Raw genomic sequence first — 25907 nt, 5'->3', positions numbered from 1 at the left:
GACGTACAAGAAACTCATCAATGTGAGAGTGGATCTGCTTGAACGATTGAGGTTGCACTGGGTGAATGATGGTATAGAGATGGACGACGAGGAGTGGCAATCAGCGGTCTCCTCCCCCCGGGAGGTGGCCATATCAGCACGACTCCGCCTTGTCCAGTTGAAAATACTACACAGGGTGTATGTCACTGGCCCTAGGCTCATACATATGGGACTTTCCACGGATGGCCTGTGTCGGAGGGGTTGTGGTATGCTTGCTACTTTCCTGCACATCATGTGGGAGTGTCCTGGGGTTGCCCGGTATTGGACGCGAGTGCATGAGGTGATGGAGGAAGTGACTGGCGTGGCCTTACCGGCTGAGGCCCGGCGATGCCTCCTCAATGTTTGGTGTCCGAATGATTACAGTGTAGCCCAGACCCGTTGGGTCACCCTGGGTAATATGGTGGCCAAGAGGGACATCGCCCAGAAATGGGGTGCGCAGGCTCCTCCCTCCCTCAGCTTATGGGAAACCAACATGGACTGGTGCATGCTGCGTGAAAAGACGGTGTACATGGCCAGGGGCAAGCCTAAAATGTGGAGGTCTGTGTGGGGAGCCTGGAACTCCTACAGAGGTGACATTTGCGACCCCCCAATAGAGACTGACTCTGAAGTCCAACCTTCCCCGTAGAGCCTCTTCCCGCAGCTCCAGATGGTTTATCCTGTTGTGTTACCCCCCAAGTGCCTTACTGTTGTCACTGCTATTGTGTGCTGTCTTGAGTGTGCGGCCCTCGACCCCCTCCCGCTGCGCAATTCCACTACTTCTGTACTGTCCTCAGCCACTTCTTTCTCTCTTTGACTCCCTTTCGTGCCTAGCGCACGCTTTTTTCTCTTAGCCTTTTTGAGGCTTTCCTACTCTTTGGTTTATTTATACTAAGTTTGATGCTATTGAAAATTAAACCTGATTGCTTCTGCGCACAGTATTGTACACGATCTTACCTGCTACCTCAATGCTGCCTGGCCTCCGGGATATAAGGCTGAATAGCGGTGTACTCTTTCTACAAATAAAGGTTTTCCAAAAAAAAAAAAACAATCCTTCACATTAAAGCTACAAGGCAAGGTCCAAACATAATTTACAGTTGACTAATTTTTTTATTCCCTTTTGCTATCTTTCCAAGTTTGCTCATAACATCGAGGTGTTGACTGTGTGCTATGTCATTAGTGGTCATTTGGTTATCATTCACTGGTGCTTAACATGTTTTTGATTTTTGTTGTTTTCTTTATTTATGAATTGAAGTATCATGCCCTTGGCTTGCTGTACCATGTGCGTAAGAATGACCGTCTGGCTGTTAACAAGATGATCAGCAAATTTACGCGTCATGGACTAAAGTCTCCATTTGCCTATTGTTTAATGATCCGGGTTGCCAGCAAGCAGCTGGAAGAAGATGGAAGGTAGGTCTTCTCTATAGCACCTGCGTAAAACATTTATTTTTTCATTCTGGACTTTTATATACCATGCACGTGTCGTTTTCTCACCACTTTTCGGCACTGAAATTGTTATTGAAAGCATTGTGCAATAAATCTAGCTTAAGCTGTACATTCTAAAGGATATTCCTTCAAACAGATTTCATCTTCAGTTATCGACCAACAGTGGACTGAATCTCGAATTTACTCTGAAATTGACCACTTCACTGTTAGGTGGCAGTGTAACAGTACTGTCCACAGATGCAAAAGATCTTAGCCCTGTAGCTGATGTGCCTTATGCACCTCTCATCAGACAGCCAAGAAAAAGAGTATTATGTTAGGAAAGTGATTGCTCATTGTAATGCTCCTCAGAACAACTTCTAAACTAATTGAAACCTTCGTAAAGGTTATAATATCCATTTTTACTTCTTACTGTTTCATCAGTGTCTGTATCTCCTCTAAAGTCCATGGCAGCACCAGGGTTTTTGCTGCTGGTTTTAGTCCATCTGTGATGAAGGTGTTCTACTTGACTCTGGTACTAGTGATGACCAAATTCCAAATATAGCTGCCAAAATATGGCTCCAGTGACTGGCATCGGCTGCGAATCGGACCGTTCTCCCCCAACGGAGGCTGCTTGTGTGCTTATGACTCCAGTTTCTAATTGGCGGGTGAAGCATTAACCATTTTCCCTTCCTCTTCTCATATTATGAAGTCTGCATGAAACAGGTTAGAATGTCTGAGGATTTGAAATGTCTGGGACGGAGGTGCCATATCTGGCCATTCTCTTCTTTATACTACATATCGGAATCGGACATATGCTTTAGCCGCTCTTTTCTTTCACCCACTGGGCTGAAGGCAATAACCTGGCACACCAACACCACACACACTTTAAATTATTTAAATGTGCCCATATAGCAACATTACCTTTCACCTCTTGTTCTACCCAACCAAAACATGCAATGGTGAGGACTAAAGAGACCCCCTTGCCCCAGCCCTGCTCCCATAAAAATCCCTCCTGAAGAAATGATATGGCCAGAACTTAGCAGCAGCCAGAACCGCCCTTGCAGTTGAAAGGATTCAATTTTTCTTTGAATGTCAACAGCCGTTAGTTCTCTCCTAGAAACAGCTTACATTTTTTCCTCTCTACAAGTCCTTTTATGAGAGGCTTACAACATCTTGCCGTTAAAAATAACTTGGTGCTTGATATCAAGTTCTGAATGAGAATGAGGCTGGTTTTGTGTAGGGGGGTGTTAAAATGTGACTTTTAGAAAGGATTCAATGTTATCGGCTTACTTGGAGATCCTAATGCCCTTAGTACTCTAAGAAACTCTTTGCAGAGATTGATGATGTGGCGAGGATGGATCTAGATCTACATGAGCAATTTTGGGGCGGTAGGAAAGGGTTAGTGGAATTCTTCTGGGGGGCCCTGAGGCCTCATAAAAGTTGTACTCATGGGAAATGTATGTGGTCTGTTTGTATGTCATTTAAGCAGGCTTTAGAGTGATGTACATCATCTATGTTTAGAAAAGTATGATTACATTGTATACTGGTACGTGCTACACCTGTAAACCGAAGTATGTCCTCACATGAAAGAAGTGCTGTAGATGGTTACAAAGCATGTTCCTACTACAAGTCTGTGGCATACTTGAGCGAAACCGAATGTTAGGTTATGGAAATTTCATATAATTGCACTGATTGAGCGAGATTTCCCCCCTTGAACTGTTTTATTTATTTAAATTATAAAAGATATTTCTATTTTGCGGACCTAGTTAACAAGGGCCCAAAACAAGGTCTTCACAAAAGACTGGAACAGAACATGTATGAGAGAAGGGTGATGAAGGGACAAAGGCAAATCGTGACATTTAAAGTACCATCTTTTTACATGCATCTTTGCCTTCCTATAAAGGTAACAAGCTAGGGTATAGATTGTGTTCATCCACAAGAAGATTCCTGAGTCTTGATGCTTGGCACAAGAGGGACTAGTTAATTGTCTTAGATTGAACTCCGAATATTCTGGTCTTAATTAAATATATTGCATTGGTATTTTTATTTAAACCGGTATAGGGGGAGTCACCATATCTAGTGAGACTAGAAGTACTATAGGTTGCACTGTTGTATTATTAAATCTTCCAATCATTATCCAATGTATTTGTTGAGTCTGATAGGTAAGGCATTAGTTCTAAGATATATTGTTCATCTTTCAGCTCAGAAACATGCTTAAAAATTGCTTTTGAGCGCGAAGAATAAGTATAAGCATTTTAGGCTGCTCAGAACAAACCTGTGTTGTCAATGGCTAAGTCTGAATGGCTCATCATAAATAAAATGTTTCCTTGTTTTCCATCCACTTTGTCTTCTAGCCGTGATAGTCCTCTGTTCGACTTCATTGAGAGCTGTTTACGGAGCAAACATGAGATGGTGGTGTATGAGGCCGCTTCAGCCATTGTCAACCAGCCCAACTGTACAGCTAAAGAACTTGCCCCTGCTGTATCTGGTAAGATCATCACAAATCTAGAGCAAAGCCAGACTGTGACCTTTACACTTGATCGTGCAGTCATCTCTCGGAGCATGTTTATTTCGGAGAGCTGTAGATTCTTTCTCTCTCTGTATTGGTCATATCAAGGTTCTTGTAATCTTTAATAGAGCACTTCCAAAGAAAAGAACCATTCCATTCTAGGGAGTCCTCTCTTTTTTTATGATGAGGCTTATTGCAAACCATTATGTCCACAATTGAAAGAAATCAAACCCTGAAAAAGCATAGTGATATTACCCACAGCTTATCTTTTTTTCTTGCCTAGTCTGAAATTTCCTCAAGTCCTGTTCTTGTTGGAATTCAAGTTTAAGCTGAAACATACAGAGAAAGTGCTGTAAACTACTGCTTTTTTATATTTTTTTCGCAGTCCCCTTATAGCCAAACCCCAACATGGTCTACTAACTGCAACAGTATGTCCCACTAGTCGCCATTCACCTTGAAGTATTTGTTGTACGCCAAATTTTTCAGTATATGAAGTAAGGGCAACCACAACTAGAGAAGGTGGCAAAATGTTAAGAAAATTCACCTAGTTGGCAGTTATGTGGTGCAAACATTTTTTCACTGTATAACATTTTATATGACGCAAGTTAGTGGTGTGGAACAGATTTTGTACAAATGGCTTCAAACTTTTGTGTCAACTGCCCGAGGATACAGCCTATACCGCCCCCCCCCCCACACCCTCCAAGCCCCCAAAAGAAAAAGAATGCAGCATAGACAAGGGGTATCCTTGATATATGTGTGCAAATTCTTTAGAGTTCTCTTCTAGCGTTACAGAGAGTGAGGTACACTTGAGCGATCCAGCTGGTTACAAAATGTAATTGTTCTTACAGCAGTCAAGTTTTTGTGAAAATTATCATCCACTCTTGTTAACTTAGCTACATTTATTAACATTAGACTCGTTATTGTCCACCACAGCTAGTCAGACCTCAGTGCACAGCTGTTGTATCAATAACACATTCGCAGTGGTAACTTGACATTCAGTCAAGTGTAGCAGGATTGTTTTACGCTTAGCTCAGAAACCATATTCGTATACTATACCATACACCGCATATAGTGTTTAGAAATTACTATGTGCACAGCGTGAAAGTACACATAGGTAGAGCAGTCATGGGGCATGCCTTATCATAAAAAAATGGGATTTAGTATCAGTTTGGCCCAGAAGGTGCATAACTTTGTTTTATAATGTTAATTGCTCACAACAACTGACTTGTTCTTACTGGTTCAGTCAAACTACTATTATGAGATTTAAAGAAGCATGCAGCTGGAAATAAATATGTATATTTAACCTATATTTGTTTCTGTAGTTTTGCAGTTGTTTTGCAGTTCCCCTAAAGCTGCTCTCCGCTATGCAGCCGTTCGCACATTAAACAAGGTATGAATTTTCACTTATTTCACCTTTTGTCTCTTTTTATAACCGGCAATAGCTAGGACAAACACTGCAGTATCACAACAATGGCAAATTTATTGCTACAAATGCTGACATGTATTCACATGAATAAAATGTAATTAACCTGCTGCTGTGGTCTCCAGCAGCATTTGCATCCACCGGCTCCTCCTCATCATACATACAGACAGACAGATAGATTGTATGATTTTGAACAATGGCTCTCATTTTTGTGAGAAAATTCGACAGAGCTCTTTGGCTTCATCCCCAAAAAATGTACTGGCTGACTCGCCACAAAACCAGATCAGATTTTGGGCTGCAAAGGAAAGTTTTCAAAGGACAAACTCTGGACTACCTACAGGTGCTGAAATCCCATACTAATGGCCTATTGAGCACTACAGAAATGCTAAACTATGGTAATCGATATTTCCTGATGTAACTTGGGCAAATGTTCATGGTGTTGTTTAAAAACATAAAAAATAAATCAAAGGATCATATATTATCATTTTTAAATGTAGCACATGAATCTGCTGTTAGTACAATTTAAATAGGGCTTACAGTTAATTCTTTATGCTGAGGGTTGTTGAAGTATTTTTCGTTTTATATCCTATTCAATTATTGTCGCCCGTCTCAACAACGTATCCTCCGTGTGCCTTTAATTATTAGGTGGCAATGAGGCATCCATCTGCAGTCACTGCTTGCAACCTGGACCTGGAGAACCTGGTGACCGATTCCAACCGTAGCATTGCCACACTTGCCATCACCACGCTGCTGAAAACTGGCAGCGAGAGCAGCATTGATCGTCTCATGAAGCAGATCTCCTCCTTCATGTCTGAGATATCGGATGAATTTAAGGTCTGGGGAATCGCAAATACTTTATCAGTGAATGTTTTCTATTTGAAATGTATTCTTATTGTAAGACAAGATTTCATACCACTGTATATTTCAGCTTAAACTGTTGGGCAAAAATTATTGTAACATTTATCCGCTCTGTCATGTAGAAAACACTATAATCCTTTGATGCCATGCAGTATAAACCAGATATGTGATTTCCTTAAATGTATTGTGCGGTCGAAGTAGGAATTGAGACAGGGTTACCTACAAACTGAAATCATTGTTAAATTCACCGTCTTGTATAAAGTGGAGGTGAATAACAATATAAATACAGACCTATGAAGCATAAGCTTTTGCCTCAAGGGCTTCATGGCACTAGAACTGAGAACTATGAGTCAGAAAATAAAATTCAACAGAATATGTGGGTCTTAAGTGTCTTCCTGTCTGGTAACTAGGTGCTAGAACAAGGGTATTTCTAAATGTTGCAGTATATGGAAGAGATGGATATGGAAAAGTTATTAAAACTGCTGAGCGAGGTGTCAGACTGGCGCCAAGTGATAGGAAGTTAGACCGCAAAGCAGATAAAAGAACAGAGGTCAACTTTTGATGGCATGTTGGAAGTGACTGATTGAGATCATAATGGGGGAGTGATCAGAGAGCACTAAAATCGGATAGGATCGAGAACACTCTTTGAAATTAAAGTCTTTGCGTATTAGAATGAAGAGTTAGGAATGTGCCTGAATAAGCCACTAATGTGAAGTGTGCATCAGTAAGATGGTCTCAGCTGCACTGTGTTCATTGATGCTTTTAGAGCTTTCAAATCAGAAATGTTGAGAACGCAATACAGAAAATCATTGGATCTTACAGTAAAAGCACTACTATCGGAGTCAAATTTGACTTGTAATCTGCTCCAATGCAGTGTGGGCAGAAATAATTGAGCCAAATCACCGTATATAGGCGATACAGTATTAAGATGTTTCTACTCACCGTTTTTCTTTAACCTTCTTACTTTTTTCTGCTGTTTAGGTTGTGGTGGTGCAAGCAATTAGCGCATTATGTCAGAAGTATCCACGCAAGCATTCTGTCATGATGAACTTCCTCTTTACCATGCTCCGAGAAGAGGTAGGGATGCTGAAAGATATGGTGTTTGCTCCAAGTGGTCTGAGTGGAGTCCTATTTTCGTTTGTCCTGGGTTTCTTCTTATACGCTGTCCTCAGCTTGCCATGTCTTTAACATTATTGTATCTTCAGTAATGCCCTTGTTAAGATAATTCATTGAATTAGAATTAGATGCATGCTGCTAAAGCGGATGAGTGTATTGTGTCCACTCCTCTCTAATTCTGCATCCGTGTCTCGGCAGGGCTGATTAGTCCTTTAATCCTTATGAGGTTCATAAAATGTGTGCCGCTGAGTTCTATATTAATAACACAAGTTATTCACACCACTACCAAATAGCAACACTGCAAGTATTTTGCACAAAATTAATGTTGACATTACTCCACTGCCAGTTTCCAGCTTGATTTTGCACATTGGAAAAATTAAAAAAATATATATTTCTTTATTTCAATCATTTTAATATCATGGCAGTATATCAGTGGTCAAGGTAGTGGTATAATGTAACCGGCATATCTGTCACATCAGCTCGCACAATAGCAAAAATCACAGCCTGATAAAATTAAAGTACAAGGCATCACTGAGGAACATTTGTAAGGAATAATGCCCTAAAGACCCATAAATCGTTTTCAACTCCTGTGAAAGGGAGGGTAAAATATTACATTACATTCCATTTAAAGGTGGCAACAGTTTGGGCTTATTCGACAATAATGACCAATAAAGTATATAATCCAAAACAAACAACAACAATCTGAGCATATGGGGAGGATCATAGAGAACATGGGGCACTGGATGAATGGGGTCTAAGAGGGGGGAGACAGCGGGGTATCATGAACTGGCCTTGCGTGAGACGGCACTCTCCTGCCCGCCTGGCTTCAGAGCCGTGGGGAAAAAAAGGGGGGAGGGAGTTGCATATGTCATATATGTTTGGAGGATTACAAGTTCCACTCCTGGACTCTTTAAAAGTCCTAAGTTGTCAGTCTGTTCGTGTAGAGTATGGAGCCGAGGGCATATCTGAATCTAGCAGTGATCATGTGGAGGCATCCAACTTATCTTGTTGCTTAAGTACATAGGTATCCCAGAGGGTGCCAGCCCCAGCCCCACCCCGCACACCTGCTTCCCTAGCGTAAAAATTGGCCTCACCTTTGCTGTATTGATAGACAAACGTTTGATGGGAGGCAAGTTCATTGTGTAGCTTCTCAAGTTCACTCCCTTTGCTGCAGGTGTGCAAAAAAATACTACATGAAGATGCAACCCAGAGACTCGTTAATGCTTCACACTCCATGCATTTGTATATGCATGTCTTGCCTGTGTGATAAGTGGACTTTTATGTCTCTCAAGGCTGACCTTAAACTCTGTAAATTACTTAAAACATGCCTTTATTTAATGTTTTATACTCATCCTTCAGATTAAAATGAAAATAACATGTTTCTATTGTAAAGCTCACCTTCACAAGGTGCTATATTACCAATGCTTATTGTAAGACGCTCCACTACAGATGTTTGTTACCCAGCTCAGTGACGCTTCTTTTATTAACCACTTAAGAATGAAACGCTCAGTCAGCTATTGAGTATTGAGTATTGAAGCCTGTTACCCTTGAGTCAAATACAGGCATTACTATTACATTTTGGTCCTGCATTTCATTTCTGTAGTCCAATACGATACTTGCTATTTGACCCTCATAACTGTAGGCAAACTAGTGAACATGTATATTCACCTCCCTGAAGGTTTTTTTTTTTTTAAAGCATTTTAACTATTTTGATATTTAATTTTTCACAGGGTGGTTTTGAGTACAAGCGGGCAATCGTGGACTGCATCATTAGTATCATTGAGGAAAATCCAGAGAGCAAAGAGACGGGTCTGTCTCACCTGTGCGAGTTTATAGAAGACTGCGAGTTCACCGTCCTGGCTACTCGCATCCTCCATTTGTTGGGTCAAGAAGGACCCCGAACTGTCAGTCCTTCGAAATACATTCGCTTTATCTACAACAGGGTGATTTTGGAGAATGAGGAGGTCAGGGCAGGTGTGTATTCTCGGCAATGTTATAGATTAATTCAGCATAAACTTCGATCATATTGATCCTATTCCATCAGAAATCTAAAGCTATACTGTTTACATTTGGTCACATATGCCACTGACTGGCAGACTGGCATGATAGTTTTGTTTTGAAACTGTTTGTCCTTTAGACCTCAAGGTCCGGTCAGAGGCTATACGCCGGAGTCGGGCGGGTGCCAGGCGTTGCGGGCGGTGTTCCATTGTCGCCTCCACCCCCTTCCCGTGACCTATGGGTCGTGGATCTTTTACACTACGAACTATACAGGTTCCTCTTATTTTGAGGTTGTTTACCCCACAAAACCTGTTGGTTTGTTGTTCGCACCTTTTTCACTAATTTTTAACTTTCACGCCCTCTGGTAAGGGTGGGCCTTAGCGTGCCCATACGGCTGAGGTACACTCCCCATGGTCCTGACGAATGCCCAGTAAATCACACATAAACGGACAGAAAAATGTTGATCCCACTTTAAGTGGAAAGAACGAAACAATTAATTTGGTAGTTTCCAAACACATTGCTTTTAATGTCAGATAGACCACTGAATAAATTGTTTTATGTGAGATACAATCTGTACATTTTTAACCTTTCACACTTACACGTTCCTCACAGTGTCCACAGTAAATCTGGCGTTGAAGCACACCGGGGATGCACTCGGCTTCTCCCGGTGGGCCCAATGATGAAGCATGTCACCAACCAGGGTGGTGAGTGAGGGCTTTCTATACAAATCTGAGAGATTTGTTTATCCATCCTCTTCCCTTTTGTGCTTCTACACATTCATTGATTTACACTCTTTTGTTGTTTAAAATTGATTTCCCGGGGGACTGAGAGTGTACTTATATTTCCCTCCCTCTCCCGTTTATAATAAATAAATGTCCTTTAGAAAGGACAGTTAATAAGAAATATCTGCTGCAGCCAAATGCTCTGTCATGGGATCTTCTATATGGTTTTCCCAATATGTAGATTTATTCACTTATTTCCCAAATAGTCACAAATGTTGACCTATGTTTTTGTTTCTGGTAGCCCTGACAAAGCTCCAAACCCTCTGCATGGTGACAGTCCCCACTGTATTGCTTCTTTATATATAGGAATACATTGCATACTACATAGCTCCTGATGTAAAGGAGGTTGTCACTTTCTTTTGTATGTCTGCTCCATTAAATGGAACGGAGTAGAGATTGCAAGTGAATCCGGAATTCAAGTTGGTCCATTAACGGTGACACAGTAAACATAACAGGACAGTGTAGTAGAGGCTCCAGTTGATAATTCTACACAGTTGGCTGATATATTATCCACCTCCCCTCATCTCCAAAGAAGTCTTTCAAAACTGCTCATAGAAATGTAAGTAGCTAGACTGTGGCCATGCTTGCTACCCACATGAAGCTTATAGAAGGGTTCCCAGTGTGAATTTCTATAGTCCTAGCAGATATATTAGTTTAAGGTACAATTCGAGAGCTGCCGGCTTCACTGGTATGAGCAGGGAAGGAGGTAGACCATTTGCAAAAGTGTTGTATATTGGCAGATTGAAGAGTGAACCCCATTTTTGACATAACCCAGTAACACAAGAATGTGGTATTGTACTGTGGCTATAATGGCCCATGTAGGAAATTAGTTTTTTTGTTGCAGTAGCCTCTCCCCTTGCCCCCGCCCCCCCCCCCCTGGTTTTTGATGCAACATTGACTGAAATGCACTGGGGTCCTCCTAACAAGGTCCATAAAAAAAAGACAACTGGTCACTTGATCCCAAGTGACCAGGCCTTTAGCACCTCTGAAAGTCCCTAGTAACTGGTACCTCTGGTTCCTAGGGCATAGGTACCAAAGAGGGTCCCTAAGAGCTGCAGCACATCTTGTGTCACTCGAAGGGACCTTGCACCAAACTCATTCAGGTTGCCAATGCTGGCTGCGTGACAAGGTGCTCTAAAAAGTGAACACAATATGGCTTGCACCTGTGTGCCATGTCCCCTAAGACTGCATGTAATATATGTAAGGCACCCCTACAGCAGGCCTTAAAGCTCTAAGACAGGGTGCCTTATAGTACATAAGGACATATCTGCAAGAGCATATATGCCCCTGTGCTGGACAGTTCAATTACTGACAGTACGAGATAAAACATTTTGAAATAGTTATTAAAAAGCTAACACAAAAATTACAGGAAAAGTTGATGCAACCAACAAAGAATCAAAACAAAAAATCAAAGTTAGTTACCAATACAAATCATCTAAATAAACTGATAAGAGCACAGTTTTTTGAAAAATTACCAGCTAGACAGTTAGAAATCAACAAATTGAAAAATGAACGCAGGAGAGAAAAAGAAAAACACAAGAGAATAACCCAAGACAAAAATTGGGTAGACCTGCAGATAGCAGCGAAACAAAATAACCAACGTACCTATTGGAATATAATCGCTAAAGAAATGGGTACGAAAAAAGCACTACAAGCTATCCCGGTGCCTCCATCAGAATGGGAACTCTATCTTGCCAATTTATATAAACTAAATACTAACGCAGAAATGAGCCGCCACTCTGTTAGGAACCCAGAAATAAAACCCTTAGACAGTGGAGTTTCCAGTCCATTTTCTATTGAGCTACATATAAGAAAGGCGAGAACAACCGGAGCAACAGGTCCGGACCAAATTCCGATTAAGGTCCTCCAATGTAACCCCAAGGATTGAAGTAAGATGTTATCCCCCCTTTTCAACTACATTTTCATTACTGGGGACATCCCCAAATCTTGGAAGGGGCGCATTATAATACCCATACATAAAAAGAGTACTAGGCTGCATCCTGGCAATTATAGACAGATAGCCCTTCTGGACGCAACAGGAAAGGTCTTTACAGCAACAGTATTAGATCATCTTAAGGATTGGGCCTATTCATCTGGACTAAATCCCCTATACCAGGCTGGATTTAGACCAAAGCATTCAGTCACCGACAATATCGCTGTCCTGCAAACCATCTTAGATAAATACGTTACACCAAAATCTCAGGTTGTATATGCTGCTTTTATCGACTTTTCCACCGCATTCAATAGAGTGGGCAGAGCAACACTCTGGAGAAAACTCAGCAAAATGGGTATCCCGGACAAACTCCTACATATATTATCATCACTACATAAAGACACCTGGTGCCAGGGTCAAATGGGAGGGGAAAGGGTCTTACTAGTCCTATCCCGACGCCAAACAGCCTTAGGCAGGATGCCTTCTTGCTCCTTTATTGTTTTCCCTTTATCTCAGCGACTTGCCTCAATGTTTTCATCAGATATGCAACTTCCCACCAAAAATTGCTTCCCACAAAATACATACTTTGCTGTATGCAGATGATGTTATTATTTTAGCTCTAACCCCATTTGGTCTGCAAAGAAGCCTTCAGGCACTTCACAACTATACAGAGGAAAATTACCTAATACCGAACATCTCGAAAACAAAAATAGTACCGTTCTCTGGAAGAAAAAGGAGCACTAAATTCATATGGTCCCTAGGGGGAAAAACGGTGGAAACTGTAACTGAATATACCTACTTAGGAAGAATCTTCACCAAGTCTTTACAAAATAAGCCCCTTACTCTGAATTTGACCCGGAAATCTGATGTGCATGTGGGAGCACTTTTTCAGTTATATGCTGCATCTGGACAAAGACATTTCTCTGCTATGCTTAAGGTATCTAGTGCCAAGGTTCCACCAGTACTGTCATATGCGCTGGAATATATACCAATTAGCCAATGGAGCATTTTAGACTTAAAAGAAGGAAAGATCCTACGGAAATTAACGAAGTTGCCCCAGGCAGTACCAGTGCAAGCTCTCCGCCTTGAGTTTTCATTAACCAGCTCCTATGCCCGAGGAATCGCCAATATCATCAGGTGGGCGTATAATCTCCTCCATGCGGAAGAAGGAACGCTCCGATCCCTGCTAAAAATAGAAACATTTGTATGTGAATCATCGAAGCATGTATTTTCAAGGAATGTCCCATCTGCTTTCAAGTTAACATCAAGCTGTTACTATCTTGGACTCCTGCCCAGCTGAAACTTTTCTTAAAGCACTTTACCCCAAGACTAAGTTTTGACCTTGACTCTCAGCATTGTTTTAAATTGTCTTTATATAAAAATATTACTGAATCTATAGAGTATAAGAAACCTCAGCAGTATATTAATTTTAACCTAAACCATGGGTTCAGGAGATCGATTGTTTTGCTCCGATTCGGAATACATCCTGTAAAAACCATTACATTTAGATGGTACCTAAAAGAAAGTCTTATTTGTAATTTGTGTAATGGCGGAGAGCAGGACTTGGAGCATTTATTGTCTACCTGCCCAAATGCGATAGGCAAGGAAAAGGTTTTTACAACCAGTTTATTCCAAATGTAGAATCAACTCAGTACAGGAACTGATTATTTTATGTAAAGCTCCGCCAAACGAATTTGTATGTTTCAATCTTTACACATTTTTAAAACCATTTTTAAATTTGTATTAGAAAGAAACTTTTAAACAAAACTGTTTTTGAATATTGTATATCTAATATTTGTAGATCTCATTGGAGAATCAAATCAAATACAATAAAATAAAAAAAAAAAAAAATAGACAGTACAAGTGAACAGGGAAGCCATCTTAAGGTATGCACTGGGCACTAGTCAAAACGAGTTTTCCAGTTACATAATGGTTTCACTGAAACCTATGGTGTTTGGTATCAAACACCACGTATTAATAAACCCACACTGATTCCAGTGATAGAATTATGAATACATGTACCCAGTGGGTACCATAAAGGGTACTCCCTGAACCCTACTCGCCTTCTAGTGTGCTGGCTGACTGGTCCAGTCCAACCTGCCATCACAGCAGAGTTTCTGACCACCCTAGTAGGTGAGCGCACTGTTCTCAGTGGACAGAAACCATGCCTGCTCTTGAGGGAGGAGTTACCACTTCCTCCCCCAGGAAGACTGGCAAATCCTAGGTTTCAAAGGCCTCTGCCACCATTGGTATGCGACCCAAGGCTTCCCTAGACAGGGGGAATGCCGTCCCCTGCCCTGGGCCATCTGGCCCCAAGATAGGCAGGAACATTAGTTGTGCAGAAAGCGTGTTGCCCTGCCAGTTCTACACCTCTAGGGTGCACAGCCTGAAGTGAACACATATTTAGAAATGTCACCATCTTGTGTGTGGTGGAAGTAGTAATTCTGGGGCAGGGTGATGCCCGCTCTCCATAGGGAACGGTCATCTAGGGGGTGTAGTGACCCCAGGGGTAAGTAGCCCTTTGGCTACTACCCCTCACTCCCCTTAACACCCCATAATCGACTATTTAGAGGACTCTCAGATACCAGCACTTCAAATATTGAAACAAAAAAAGTGGACAAAGAAGACAGCGGACCCGAGGAGCATGACTGACGTGTAGCCAACCTTGCCTGCTGCACCCGACCCTCGAGGAGCAACCGACTCATCCTGCAGCTGCGCAGTCTCCAAGAAACTTAAAAAGGGCTGCCAGCGCTTCGCCAATTGCCCAAAAAACTCCCTTGGAGTAGAGAAACTACTCCCCTGCAGCTGCAGGCACTAAAGAAGCAAGACCTGGTTCACTGACCTGTCACTCACCGAGTGCACCAACGTAGCAGCCACCCAGGAAGAGGTACCTGTGCTTCTACAGAGGTACCCGTCCTCCCTCCAAGTTTGGGGAGTCTGGAACCACACAACACCAATACCCAGGGTACTGGACCCCTTGCAGCAGCAAAGGCTTGATGTGTCCAGCCCAGACACCAAAACTTAGCAAGACCGAACTGCACATCTAGGAACTTCAGGGACAGTGAGACCCACACCGAGAGTGGACCAGTGTCCTACTTGCTCCTTTACTGCAGAACTAAGACAAAGAAGTGAGCCTTCGACTGCTGCCACCCTATGCCTCAAATTACCCACCTTTGGGTTTGCCAAGACTGGACTTCCAGTTTCATCCTGCAGGCCCCCTCCAACCGCAAGTGACTCCTGCACAGAACCCAATGCCTAAAGACACCACTGCACCTGAGCCCCAAGCCTGAGGAAAACTAGACAAATAGTGTCCCGATGTGCCCGAGCATCTCAGGGGTTGGACCCCCAGGTGGATTCCCCCAGACGTATCCCCCAGTCCCAGCTTGCAGACTCTGTTTGACCGGACAGTTCCCTATTGAAGTGAATGGGACATCTGACGCCATAACACACCTCTGCACCTGGACGCCCCAGAGCCTCCCGAGGTGGACCTTTCCTCATACTCACCCTAAATCCCAGAGAACAGTCCTGTAAGTCACTGTCAAGTGCCGGAATTCAGTGCATGTTTTTCCCCATAGGAATTGTTTGAGTGTGTGTCTCACTTAATGCTGTGTGCGTTCAGTACATGCTCTGTTGTTTCCAACTGCTCACCCACACTACCACAAAAGAAAGCATTTGGGGTGTCATTTGTGCCTCTTTATTTCCTTTGGAGTTTGCCTGGACTCCTTATATAGTGGGCCAAAAAGAGGTACATGTTGTAAAGAGCCAGCTTCCTACAACCCATGCATGGGCAAAATATTAAGCTTATCAGAAATACCTTGAATGAACATTCCTTTGTTCCTACACCATGGTGTCACTTCTCACTGTAATCCTTCAGACCTACTCAATCACTTTTTTTGTGAGCATACATCTGTGCTCAGTAAAAGTGTGATAGTTTATTCTGTGTCTAAGTTTATACGTGTTTTAGGATATTCCACTGGAATTGGTCAGAGCTTTTATTCATTATTTTAAAGTGTATGACTACTTTTGACCATGTGAGTTCTCATACAGATAGAATGCAGATTGAAAGTGACGTTATTTGAGAAGGTATATAGTTGTCTTTGGAACATAATCAAGCCTGTCTTCTAGATGATGGAGCTCATAGTGTTCTTTTATTTCTTGGCAAAATGTATATATTTTTTAGATTGTGCAATTCTGAAATCAATGAAATGCATCCGTGCACTTTTAACCTGATCTTGGATTTGTTGGTCCGTTTAGGTGCTGTGAGTGCACTGGCGAAGTTTGGAGCACAAAACGAGGACATGTTACCCAGCGTCCTGGTGTTGTTGAGGCGGTGAGTGCTATGAAAGTGTTACATTAGAACCCAAGACAGTGTATATGTCCACATAGCATTTGTAACTGCAGACATTTGAGTTTGTGATAGTCTGTGATGTGTGTGACATAGTTATGAAAGGATGCGTGTTACATTTCCTATTTAAGCATGTGCCACAGATTTTCCATAGTTTGAATTCACGTTGGCTCAATATTTTTTCAGATTACGCCACACCTCTACTTTGCCAATATGCATGGATTAGATATCATAGCATAGAGAGACTCATTACAGATGTTGATTAGCTGTCATTCAAAAGGCAATCCCAGTTCAAAGAATCATTAGTGCCGGGCATAACGGCAATGGGGTAAAATAAGTAAGCATAACCTCGTAGCCTGTGAACGAACCTCTACCTAATTCTGTGCGAACTAGTAGGAGGAATCGTGTTTGTTTTTAGGGGATGCAAAAAACACTGCACCTCACCAGCACTGAGTTAAGGTTCCTCTTACAGCGTGTTGACACCATAGATATTTTATCTGTTGAGGGTGCTGGGCATGTTAATGCAATTACATGGTCAATAAACATTGTGATGATACTGAATGCTGATGTTTGACCTTTGCTTCTAGGTGTGTGATGGATGATGACAACGAAGTCCGAGACCGTGCAACTTTCTACTTAAGCGTCTTGGAGCAGAAGCAGAAGGTCCTAAATGCTGGTTACATCCTGAATGGTAACATCTTACACTTTATAGTTTTTAGATGCTGCTTATCCAAAGTAAAAAGTAACAAAAGGATGTGTTTTTCTGTCAGGTAATTCTTAACATGATTGTATGTATGCTGGTATGTGCCCAAGTGAGTGCCTATAAATGCAAATACTAAACAATTGGATTTACATTACATTGCTAGATCACTTAGTTTTCAATGCATAATGCTACATACAGTGTCTGGCCCAAAATATCTGGTTTTCCAAAAGATTATTTCCATTTTCTTATACTGTGGGCCTCATTTATAGTTTGTAGTTAACTGAAAATCTTCCACTTTCTGAAGGAAACTCTAAATACAGAATATAATCCACTGCCTCAATTTCCTCTTTTACAGAATTGGGATTGAGTAGGAAATTCAGCCAGTGGATCCAGCTCTCTATTTTGGGCCTTATTTTGAGTTTGGCATCACTTGCAAATGTGGATGTTGTGCCATCTGTATAACAAGTGAATTATAGGCTATGGCTCTTGATATACTGTGGTCAAGATATCCCTCACGTATTGACGGTGTATTCTATCTGCCAGACTTTAAATAATACCTTCAGTTTCCGCCAGAAGTTGAAAGATTTGCCAGCCGTGATTTTCGTTTCCAGTATGCATTCGGATGACAAAGGTCTGCATTCTTATATGCACATGGTTAAGACATTTGAAGACATGATTTAGAAGACTGCCTTCCTAGATTCATTACCTATTCTGCATCTCTGAAATTTCTTTGAGCAGGGGGTGAACATAATCTTTGTATCAGATGTGTTAAATTGAAGCAACATTTTTTGTAATACCATGTCTTCAAGATACAGATGAATTATTTTACTTCCTTAGGTTTGACAATTTCGATCCCCGGCCTGGAGAGGGCACTGCAGCAGTACACCCTGGATCCCTCTGAGAAGCCTTTTGACCTCAAATCTGTCCCATTAGCTACAGCTCCAGTGACGGAACACAGAGCAGGTATGTAACACATGTCATGAAGAGGCACAACACATTTAAGCTGCACAATGAGATGGTAATAAATGTAACACAGCTGCATCTCTAAAACATATGGGTTTTACACAAACTGGGATTTAGAACTGTGGGCCTCATGTACTTACGTTTTTTGCAGTTTCAAAACCTGTGACTCTTGTTTTGCGACTGTAAAACACCTTTTCACAATGTTCAAACACTCTTATACAAATCGGAAAACTCTTTCTGGCCCATAAAAGGGATTTTGCAACCCTTTCCAAATCACAAACAGGAACTGGACATGAAAGAGGCCTTGTCCTCCTCTTTACGAGTCACAAAGGAATGTATACTTGGTTTGGAACCTGAATTGTGGTTCACACCATTGAAAGGTTACCACCTCTTACGTTGGGGTGGTAACTGATTTGGAAAGGGGGGATGGCCCAGTGAAACATGGCCCCCTTTGTGAATCTGATTCGATTGTCTGGGGTCCGTATGACCACTGCCTTCTTACCCTGATACATTCCAAATGGGAAACATTTTTAAAGCAGCAGCTGTCTGTTCAATGGACAGTGACTGATTAAATAAAACGTTTCCTCTTTTGGTGGGTCTGGGGGAGCCTCGCAAGTCCAACATAACCCCTAAGATCCTCACCAATAGGAATCCTCTGGGTGTTCCTATGTTTTATCACAACACAATGTAACCAGAAGTAGTTTTAGCATAAACTGTAAAAATCCTTCACAGTGGTATGTAAGCGGTTCGATACATCGCTGACTGTTATGTGTGCGGCTGGTGAGAAAATCCCCTGAATATCAACAAACAGATTTGTTGCTGGTTACTATACCGAGAGATCGTAAAGAGCATTGCTGATTCTCTAATCAAGTGACCGTAAATAACTGGTCCCTCCTTTCGACATATACAAATTTTCAAAACTGGATGGATGATCTCCACTTAATCAATAGGGTCTTTTTAATCAACATTCCCCACGTCCTGAAGATGGTCTAGTGGACAAGAGCCAAAATTAGACCAAAACGTCGACTTTGACACCTTATCTCTACTAAAATTAAAGAGAGGCAATATTCGTTTTGTATAAATTGTGTAGATTGCCTGAAAAAGATTTCAATGAAAAGGTGTTCACAATTGCGACTGACATCATAGTCAGCCACTTGATTGGCTAGTGGTGATCTCTTTGGACCTTTGACTTTGTGCTAAAGTAAGGCTTGATCCTCCTCCGGGCCCTTGGTCCTTCTCAATGGCATTCCAGGGCTATTCCTGGGTCGAAGTCTAAGACTAATAAATACCACTGACACTGTCTGCTCTTGTCATTGAGTTGAACCAGGACCGCTCTGACTGCCTTATCTGAGGCATCCATCTCTACAATGAAGGGTTGTCCCATGCCTTCACCTCAGTGTGAACCTCAGATTCTCTTGGGTCTTCTGATAATGCCTTATTCCCTGGTTGCTTTCATATAAATTCCAGTACATCTTATGTTTTACAGAAAACTGTAGTCCATTTATAGTGGGCTCTACCACACGTTTTTATTTTATACATGCTGTATTGTTTTCCTTCTTCTACAGAAAATGTTCCTGCGGCAACAGTAAGGCAGCCAGAGAAAGTGGTAGCAAGCCGCCAAGAAATATTTCAAGGTAAGCGGATTGTTTAATAGGATCCCTTTCTTGTATTTTTTCCATGCCATGTTAATTTTACCATTGTTAATGATGGCATAAACACTTCTTTCGGATTAGTGTTACAATTGTATAAATTAAACTATAAATTGCTCTTAAGTACATTTTTAGTATGTTTTTTTTTAAGTTTTGGGGGAAACTACTACAGACTGCTTAGCAGGCTACATGTATGGTGTAATGCAGCATGTGTTTGGTACAGTATGGTGATGGCGCAATGTACCTTGTAATTCTCCTGACAGCAGTAATATGATAACAGATTATTAAGGCTGCAGTCTGTGAAGCTTCATTAAAGTAAAGAACCCTGATGACACCAGCTTCTTAACATGAGTGTCCATCAGTAGGGAGAAGATCAAAACTGCTTAGTTTCCATTCTATCGTGCCCCATAAAATGTGTCTGTAGCTATGCCTTTTCTTAATATTGACAACAAACATACAGATAAAACTGTGTTAAACACATAAAGACATTATGTTCACATTCATCCATTATTTTATGTATGAGTAAACAGAGTTTACCTGTTTCTGCTTGCTCATTGTTTCCCGCAGGCCTGAGGTAAATGTATGCATCATCAGAAAACTTATAAAGTCTTGCATTACTGTGTGACTCTGCAATAAAACAGTCAGACTTCAGGCCTTTTGAAACAATTGGTGTGCTGCCTTACCAAAGTAATTTGTTGGTTCAGCTGTTAGCTGAATTGATAGTTCAGACTTGCATCCTCTGGAATAGTCGTATTAAACCTGTGGTCCGGGGTCCCCTGTGGGTCCACGAAGCCTACTCAGGGGGTCCACAGCTGTTTAAGAATAAAATATTATTAACAGATTAATTGTGTATAAATGAAGAAGCAAAATGTAAAATTGAAAATTTTAAAACGTTCTGTAAATGTGAACGAATTCAAAAGCGGAGGCTAAAATTAAGATGGTATTCTCCAATTGATTAATGGGAGCAGTGGAAGTGTATCAAACAAAATATAGTATGGACGATGGATAGCCTCAATTGAATTTAGAAGAGGTCCAACCTTTCCATAAATATTTACATTTTCTTTATATTTGTGAATTGTATAGGAAATATTTCATCATGTGTTAACTTGTTTGGTAAATGCTTGTTTCTTCATTTGTTGTGCATTGTTTTGTGGTTCACATAATTTTTAAATGCTTGGGCCAGGGTCCCCAACTTCCAGTAATGACTCAGGGGGGGGTCCTGGATTCCAGTTGTTTGTGAGAGAGGGTCACCAGTGTCCAGTAATTAAGTGGGAGAAGGTCTACAGAAGTGAAAAGGTTAATAACCTCTGCTCTAGAAAGTTAAAATGCATATAAAATAAGATACTAGTGTAAAAATAAGTTAAAGAACAGTTTATTTGTTGATGGTGCTCCTCAAGAGACAGATTAAGTAACTGTTCTTTTTGAGAATTTTTGTCACTGGTAAATGTCCATATGTGTCAATTATTTTATCGAATCCTGGTTGAAGTGGACCTAATGGGTTGCACGTATACTGTTTGCAGATATTTTGCCGAATTAATGATTCATTTGTTTCACCAGAACAAAGTGCATGTATTACATTGGTTCAGTGGACAATATACTTCTTTGTAGAATGGAAACAAAATCATGATTTGTGGAGGATCTCCGATCAGGCATTTTAAATTGCATTAGAACATTGGAATGTTGGGAGCTCCATTGAAAACAACGGAGTGCTCTGCGCTTATATTGGCGGGTATAAGCCTGGAGCTCCAACATTCCAATGTCTCTTTGTTCACAGCTCTGGCTGTGAACAAAGGCTTCAGGGAACCTGAGGGGATTCCAATCCCCTCGCGCTCCCTAAAGGCTCTGTTTGTTTTGTTAGAACATTCTGCCACTAGAGGACAGAATGTTCTAATAGCCTTATAGCCCTTCGTAGATGGGCTATACCGCCTGGCATGTCTTGTATGCCATTAGATTTTGTTTCTATTTCTTAGTCATTTATCTTCCTTCTGATGTGGCTCTTACTGACTAAATTTTGAAAACAGGGCTGCAATTGACACTGATCATAGGGTATTCTTAATCGCGCCCCCATCTCTGGTGTATTTTTATATTACTAACTGTACTGCTATCTGTCTGGTTTCATTTCAGAACAACTCTCTGCTGTTCCAGAATTTAAGGACCTTGGTCTTTTGTTCAAGTCGTCCCCAGAACCTGTTGCCCTCACAGAATCCGAGACAGAATATGTTGTCCGCTGCACGAAGCACATGTTTACGAACCACATGGTGTTTCAGGTGAGGGTGGGATTTCATCTGTAAACATTAGCTTGGACTGTATGCCAGGAGAACCAGGGGCTGTGTTGAGGCCCGTATCCATGCACAAAGCCGAGATTTGTTTTTAAACTGGAGATCACACCTTTAAATCCAACCTGTGCTGACTTTCATCGTGCAGGATTTGGTATAAGTACCAACGAGATGGGCTAAGGTTCTCTGAACTATCATCTAAGTATAAATGGCCTATATTAAAATAGTTATTTGTTCATACACATCCTACCAAATGTTGTCTTGCTCTTAAGAAATTGTCATCTGCAAGGTTTTTGAATTGAAGTGAAGATGAGTGTCTTGCTACCTTCTTGGTTTTAAAATGCTTGGCACAATCTGTGGTATGGCAGAGCTCTTTAGAGCAGGCCTCAGGCCATAGATATATTGAGGGAGAACCAAACTCACCCTTCAAGGCACACTTTTTACAAAATGGCATATTTCAGTTTCGGCAGCAATAAAGATGTAATTTTCTGTCTTTACAAGAGCAACTGCAGTCAGTGAAATTGTGGTTTCACTCAGGCTAAATCTCTGCTGCATTGAACGAATTACTGTGCTTAGAAGCATTTTTCTGTCCAACTGCACAGCTATAGAACGGACACTCAAGTCAACACTTAAAAAAAGTTACTATAGCTGGCATTTCAGCTTTCAAACTAGCAACCTAGTAAATACATTTTCATGTACAAAAATGCATAGAAGATTTAGAAAATATATTTGCGATATGAGTTGAATGCAAAACACATTTATGATATTTTTCTGCTTAGACCTCTGTTAGTGATATGCATTTTTGTAAGATCAGTTGGCACTATAAGGAAAGTAATGGAAATCAATCCCCAATCACTTTGCTTAATGCAGCAAAAGTTCTCTGTCTGTTGCATGTTGAACTTACCACAAGACACCAGTCTAGTGTCCAGGCACATGCTACCACTGTTCTTGTCATTGGGTTCTCTTGGCCTTTAAAGCTTTGAAAACACTCAGCAGATGTAATCATTTCTGCTGAGTGCCGAACCAGTCATTCTATGGATTAAAACGTTTGAGAGAAGAGTAGCAAGGCTTATGTTAAATTGCAGATAACCACCTTTTAAAAGCCAACTGCCATGCGCCAATCATGAATGCAAGCCTTTGTTTCACATGAGGAAATTATATTGGATTGGTTAAAATCATTGTTTGTCTGCTTCCTTCCCTCTGTAGTTTGATTGCACCAACACCTTAAACGATCAAATTTTGGAGAACGTCACAGTTCAGATGGAACCCACAGAAGGTTATGAGGTTGTGTGCTGCGTACCTGCAAAAAATCTGTCATATAATCACACTGGCACATGCTACACATTGGTCTCCTTGCCTGAAGAAGATCCAGCAGCAGGTAAGCAGCGGAAACTGTGTGAAAATAGATACCCTTTTGTTTCTGTAATGCATGATTGTTGTGGGTTTGCAATTCTAGCAGCAATCTTTGTTGGTGATGTTCTCAGCTACAATTGAGGCACTGCATAAAAACTGTGAATAATAATACAGAGATCTACACATGCTACACCAACCTGGATTGCCCCTGGTGTATTGTTTCAAGAAACATCTGGGTTAGGTAGGATTCCATGAGTACCATTCGGCTGCGGGCCCAAATACTGCAGATACCCACAGGTACCAACATTTCAAAAACTATTGGAATTGAAAGGGAAAAACATACGGGCGCGTTTAATAGCTTTCGACTGCATGACAGGGAATGGGCAGGAATGTGCCATACATAATTCCATATGGAGCAATCCTGTCCTTTCCCTTGCATTGGAGCTTTTTTGGCAGCCTGGCACCAACTCTGGCACCCTTGCATAATGGTGTAAGGGTGCCTGTGTTACATGCAGGATTTTTTTGGTGCAGGAAGGGGCACCTTCTTGCACAAAACCAATCCTTGGAGGCATATTCCCCTTTCTATGTGTGCTGTATTCTGCAGAAAGAGGAACGAAACGAGGAGAACTAGAGATATTATTCCTTGTTACGCCTCCCCAGGCATGCTGCAGGGGTAACTTACAAATATCACATGCAGTGTTAGGGGCCAGGGCACACAGGGATGTGTGACATGTTCAGTTTTCACAATTGTCTGCACCAAGACACGCAGCCTGCGATGGCAGCCTTGCATGTGCTTGATGAGGGGTCCCGTAGGGTGGCAGAATTTCTGCCGCTGCCCTTAGGGAACCTCTTTAGTACCTCAGGACCTAGATACCAGTGGTACTATTTACAGAGGACTTGCAAAGTGTGTTAAAGGTATTACCGATTGGGGGAAACAGTTGAACATTTTTAGGGAAAGGACACTGGTACTGGGGACCTGGTTAGCAGGAACCCAGAACACTTCAGTCAAAGTTGGATCAAACACAAGGCAAAAAGTGTGTGCGTGTGTGCCTGTGTGTGTGTGGGGGGGAGGGGGGGTGTACTGCAACACGAACCAAGCTCCCTACAGTTACCATGGGAGACGCTCATAGGTGACTTGCTGGTGTAACAGCTTTATGGCTGGAATGTGCACTGCTGCGGCTGAGGGATAACAGGAAGCCAATTACAATGCACGTTGGAACCTGTGCAAGCATGAAGAGGAATGAAATTTCAATGTCCTCTGCGGCCATTGGTATCAAATCCATTTAACTGCAGGTGAGAATAACTTTAAAGGCACAGAGGTTAAGCTGCATGAGGGAAAAGGCTGGGATGCCTCTAATTTGGATAGACATTTTAGGTACAGTGCTCTTTGCCATCTGCTAGCTTGCAGAAAGACAAGTGATGAGAAACAAGGAGGAAAACTGACTCTTAAATATTCCCATCTACTTTATCTTCTAATATAAGGTGTCCTAAGCAACTATTTACATTTGTTGTGTTTTGTATAAGGATAGCAACAGTGTCAGCCTACGAGAAGCGCAGGATTCAGAACTTTGCTTAATTTGTTGAAAAGGACTTTGTGTTTTTGTTTGTATAAGATTAAAGTACCTAATTGCAGTTTAGTTCAAATTAAGAATACCCTGCTTATTGGACCTGTTCTTCTTTCCATGCTTCCCTCAGTGGCCTGTACGTTCAGCTGTATGATGAAGTTCACTGTGAAGGACTGTGATCCAAATACTGGCGAGGCTGAAGAAGAAGGCTATGAGGATGAGTATGTGGTAAGTATTTATTCTTCTCACAATTGTCACAGCTGTGGCATGTTTTGTATGCCCTCTGTTTTTTCTTTATGCTGTTTTAAGCAACAAAATATCAAAAGCATTGCCGTCTTCCCAAACCACAATAGTCAGAAGTTAGTTTATGAATCCAAGGAGTCGCAGACAGTTGAACAAAATAGCACATTATATACAAAGTAGTGAACACCTAATGTAAACATAAATACCATAGGAGAATCCTAAAAGAATGTTGTTTGCCAAATTAAGCCTTTCTAAAACCACAGGCAATCTTTGAGTTTTCCCAATTCTAGTAACATTTATTTAAACACTTTTCTCACTCAGCTGTTTGGCCGCTGAACAAACAAAACTGGTCATTACTTTATTCAGAATTGTCTATCAAAGGATTCAGCCGATCACCGAAAGATGCTTCCTTGCTATTCCATAGCATAGCCCTGGTAATTTATCAATCCTGAGTGATCTGTTGTAGCCATTCAAAGTGTAGTCTTGATCAGTGCATCTAATGAAGTAGCATTTAAACGTTGGGACATCACTGAAAACAGTGGAGCAGCAGAGGTATAGGATTGTTGATCCATGGCTGCTGCCTGAGCTTTCCAGTGTTCTAACCATTATCAAGAGATCCAGCTGCTTTCCCCTTTTTCCCACCATGGTTGTGTGCTGTTGGCCTTAATAGAGGTCCGAGCTAGCAGTCCTGATGCATAACCCCAATGTACATGCGCACCATTAATAAAAAGCCAGAGGTCGTTTTCCTCTT

The 25907-nt window shown here is 41.5% G+C and overlaps 1 protein-coding gene across 3 annotated transcripts in view; it reads left to right on the top strand.

Moving 5' to 3' along the window:
• COPG1 (coat protein complex I subunit gamma 1) overlaps positions 1-25907 on the top strand; it is a 139718-nt gene that overhangs the window by 98557 nt on the left and 15254 nt on the right. For all 3 annotated transcript variants that reach the window (XM_086939306.1, XM_086939307.1, XM_086939305.1), the window contains 13 exons: positions 1271-1425; positions 3795-3928; positions 5272-5339; positions 6018-6206; positions 7212-7307; positions 9077-9320; positions 16314-16389; positions 16992-17095; positions 17945-18070; positions 19636-19704; positions 21844-21986; positions 23202-23373; positions 25044-25141. In XM_086939306.1, the coding sequence (XP_086795432.1) occupies positions 1271-1425; positions 3795-3928; positions 5272-5339; positions 6018-6206; positions 7212-7307; positions 9077-9320; positions 16314-16389; positions 16992-17095; positions 17945-18070; positions 19636-19704; positions 21844-21986; positions 23202-23373; positions 25044-25141 (1674 nt within the window). The remainder of the gene's footprint in view (positions 1-1270; positions 1426-3794; positions 3929-5271; positions 5340-6017; positions 6207-7211; positions 7308-9076; positions 9321-16313; positions 16390-16991; positions 17096-17944; positions 18071-19635; positions 19705-21843; positions 21987-23201; positions 23374-25043; positions 25142-25907) is intronic.

The sequence above is a fragment of the Lissotriton vulgaris genome, chromosome 9 (assembly GCF_964263255.1).
Source record: "Lissotriton vulgaris chromosome 9, aLisVul1.2, whole genome shotgun sequence".
Taxonomy (NCBI): Eukaryota; Metazoa; Chordata; class Amphibia; order Caudata; family Salamandridae; genus Lissotriton; species Lissotriton vulgaris.
This window is presented reverse-complemented; position numbering and strand designations above follow the sequence as displayed.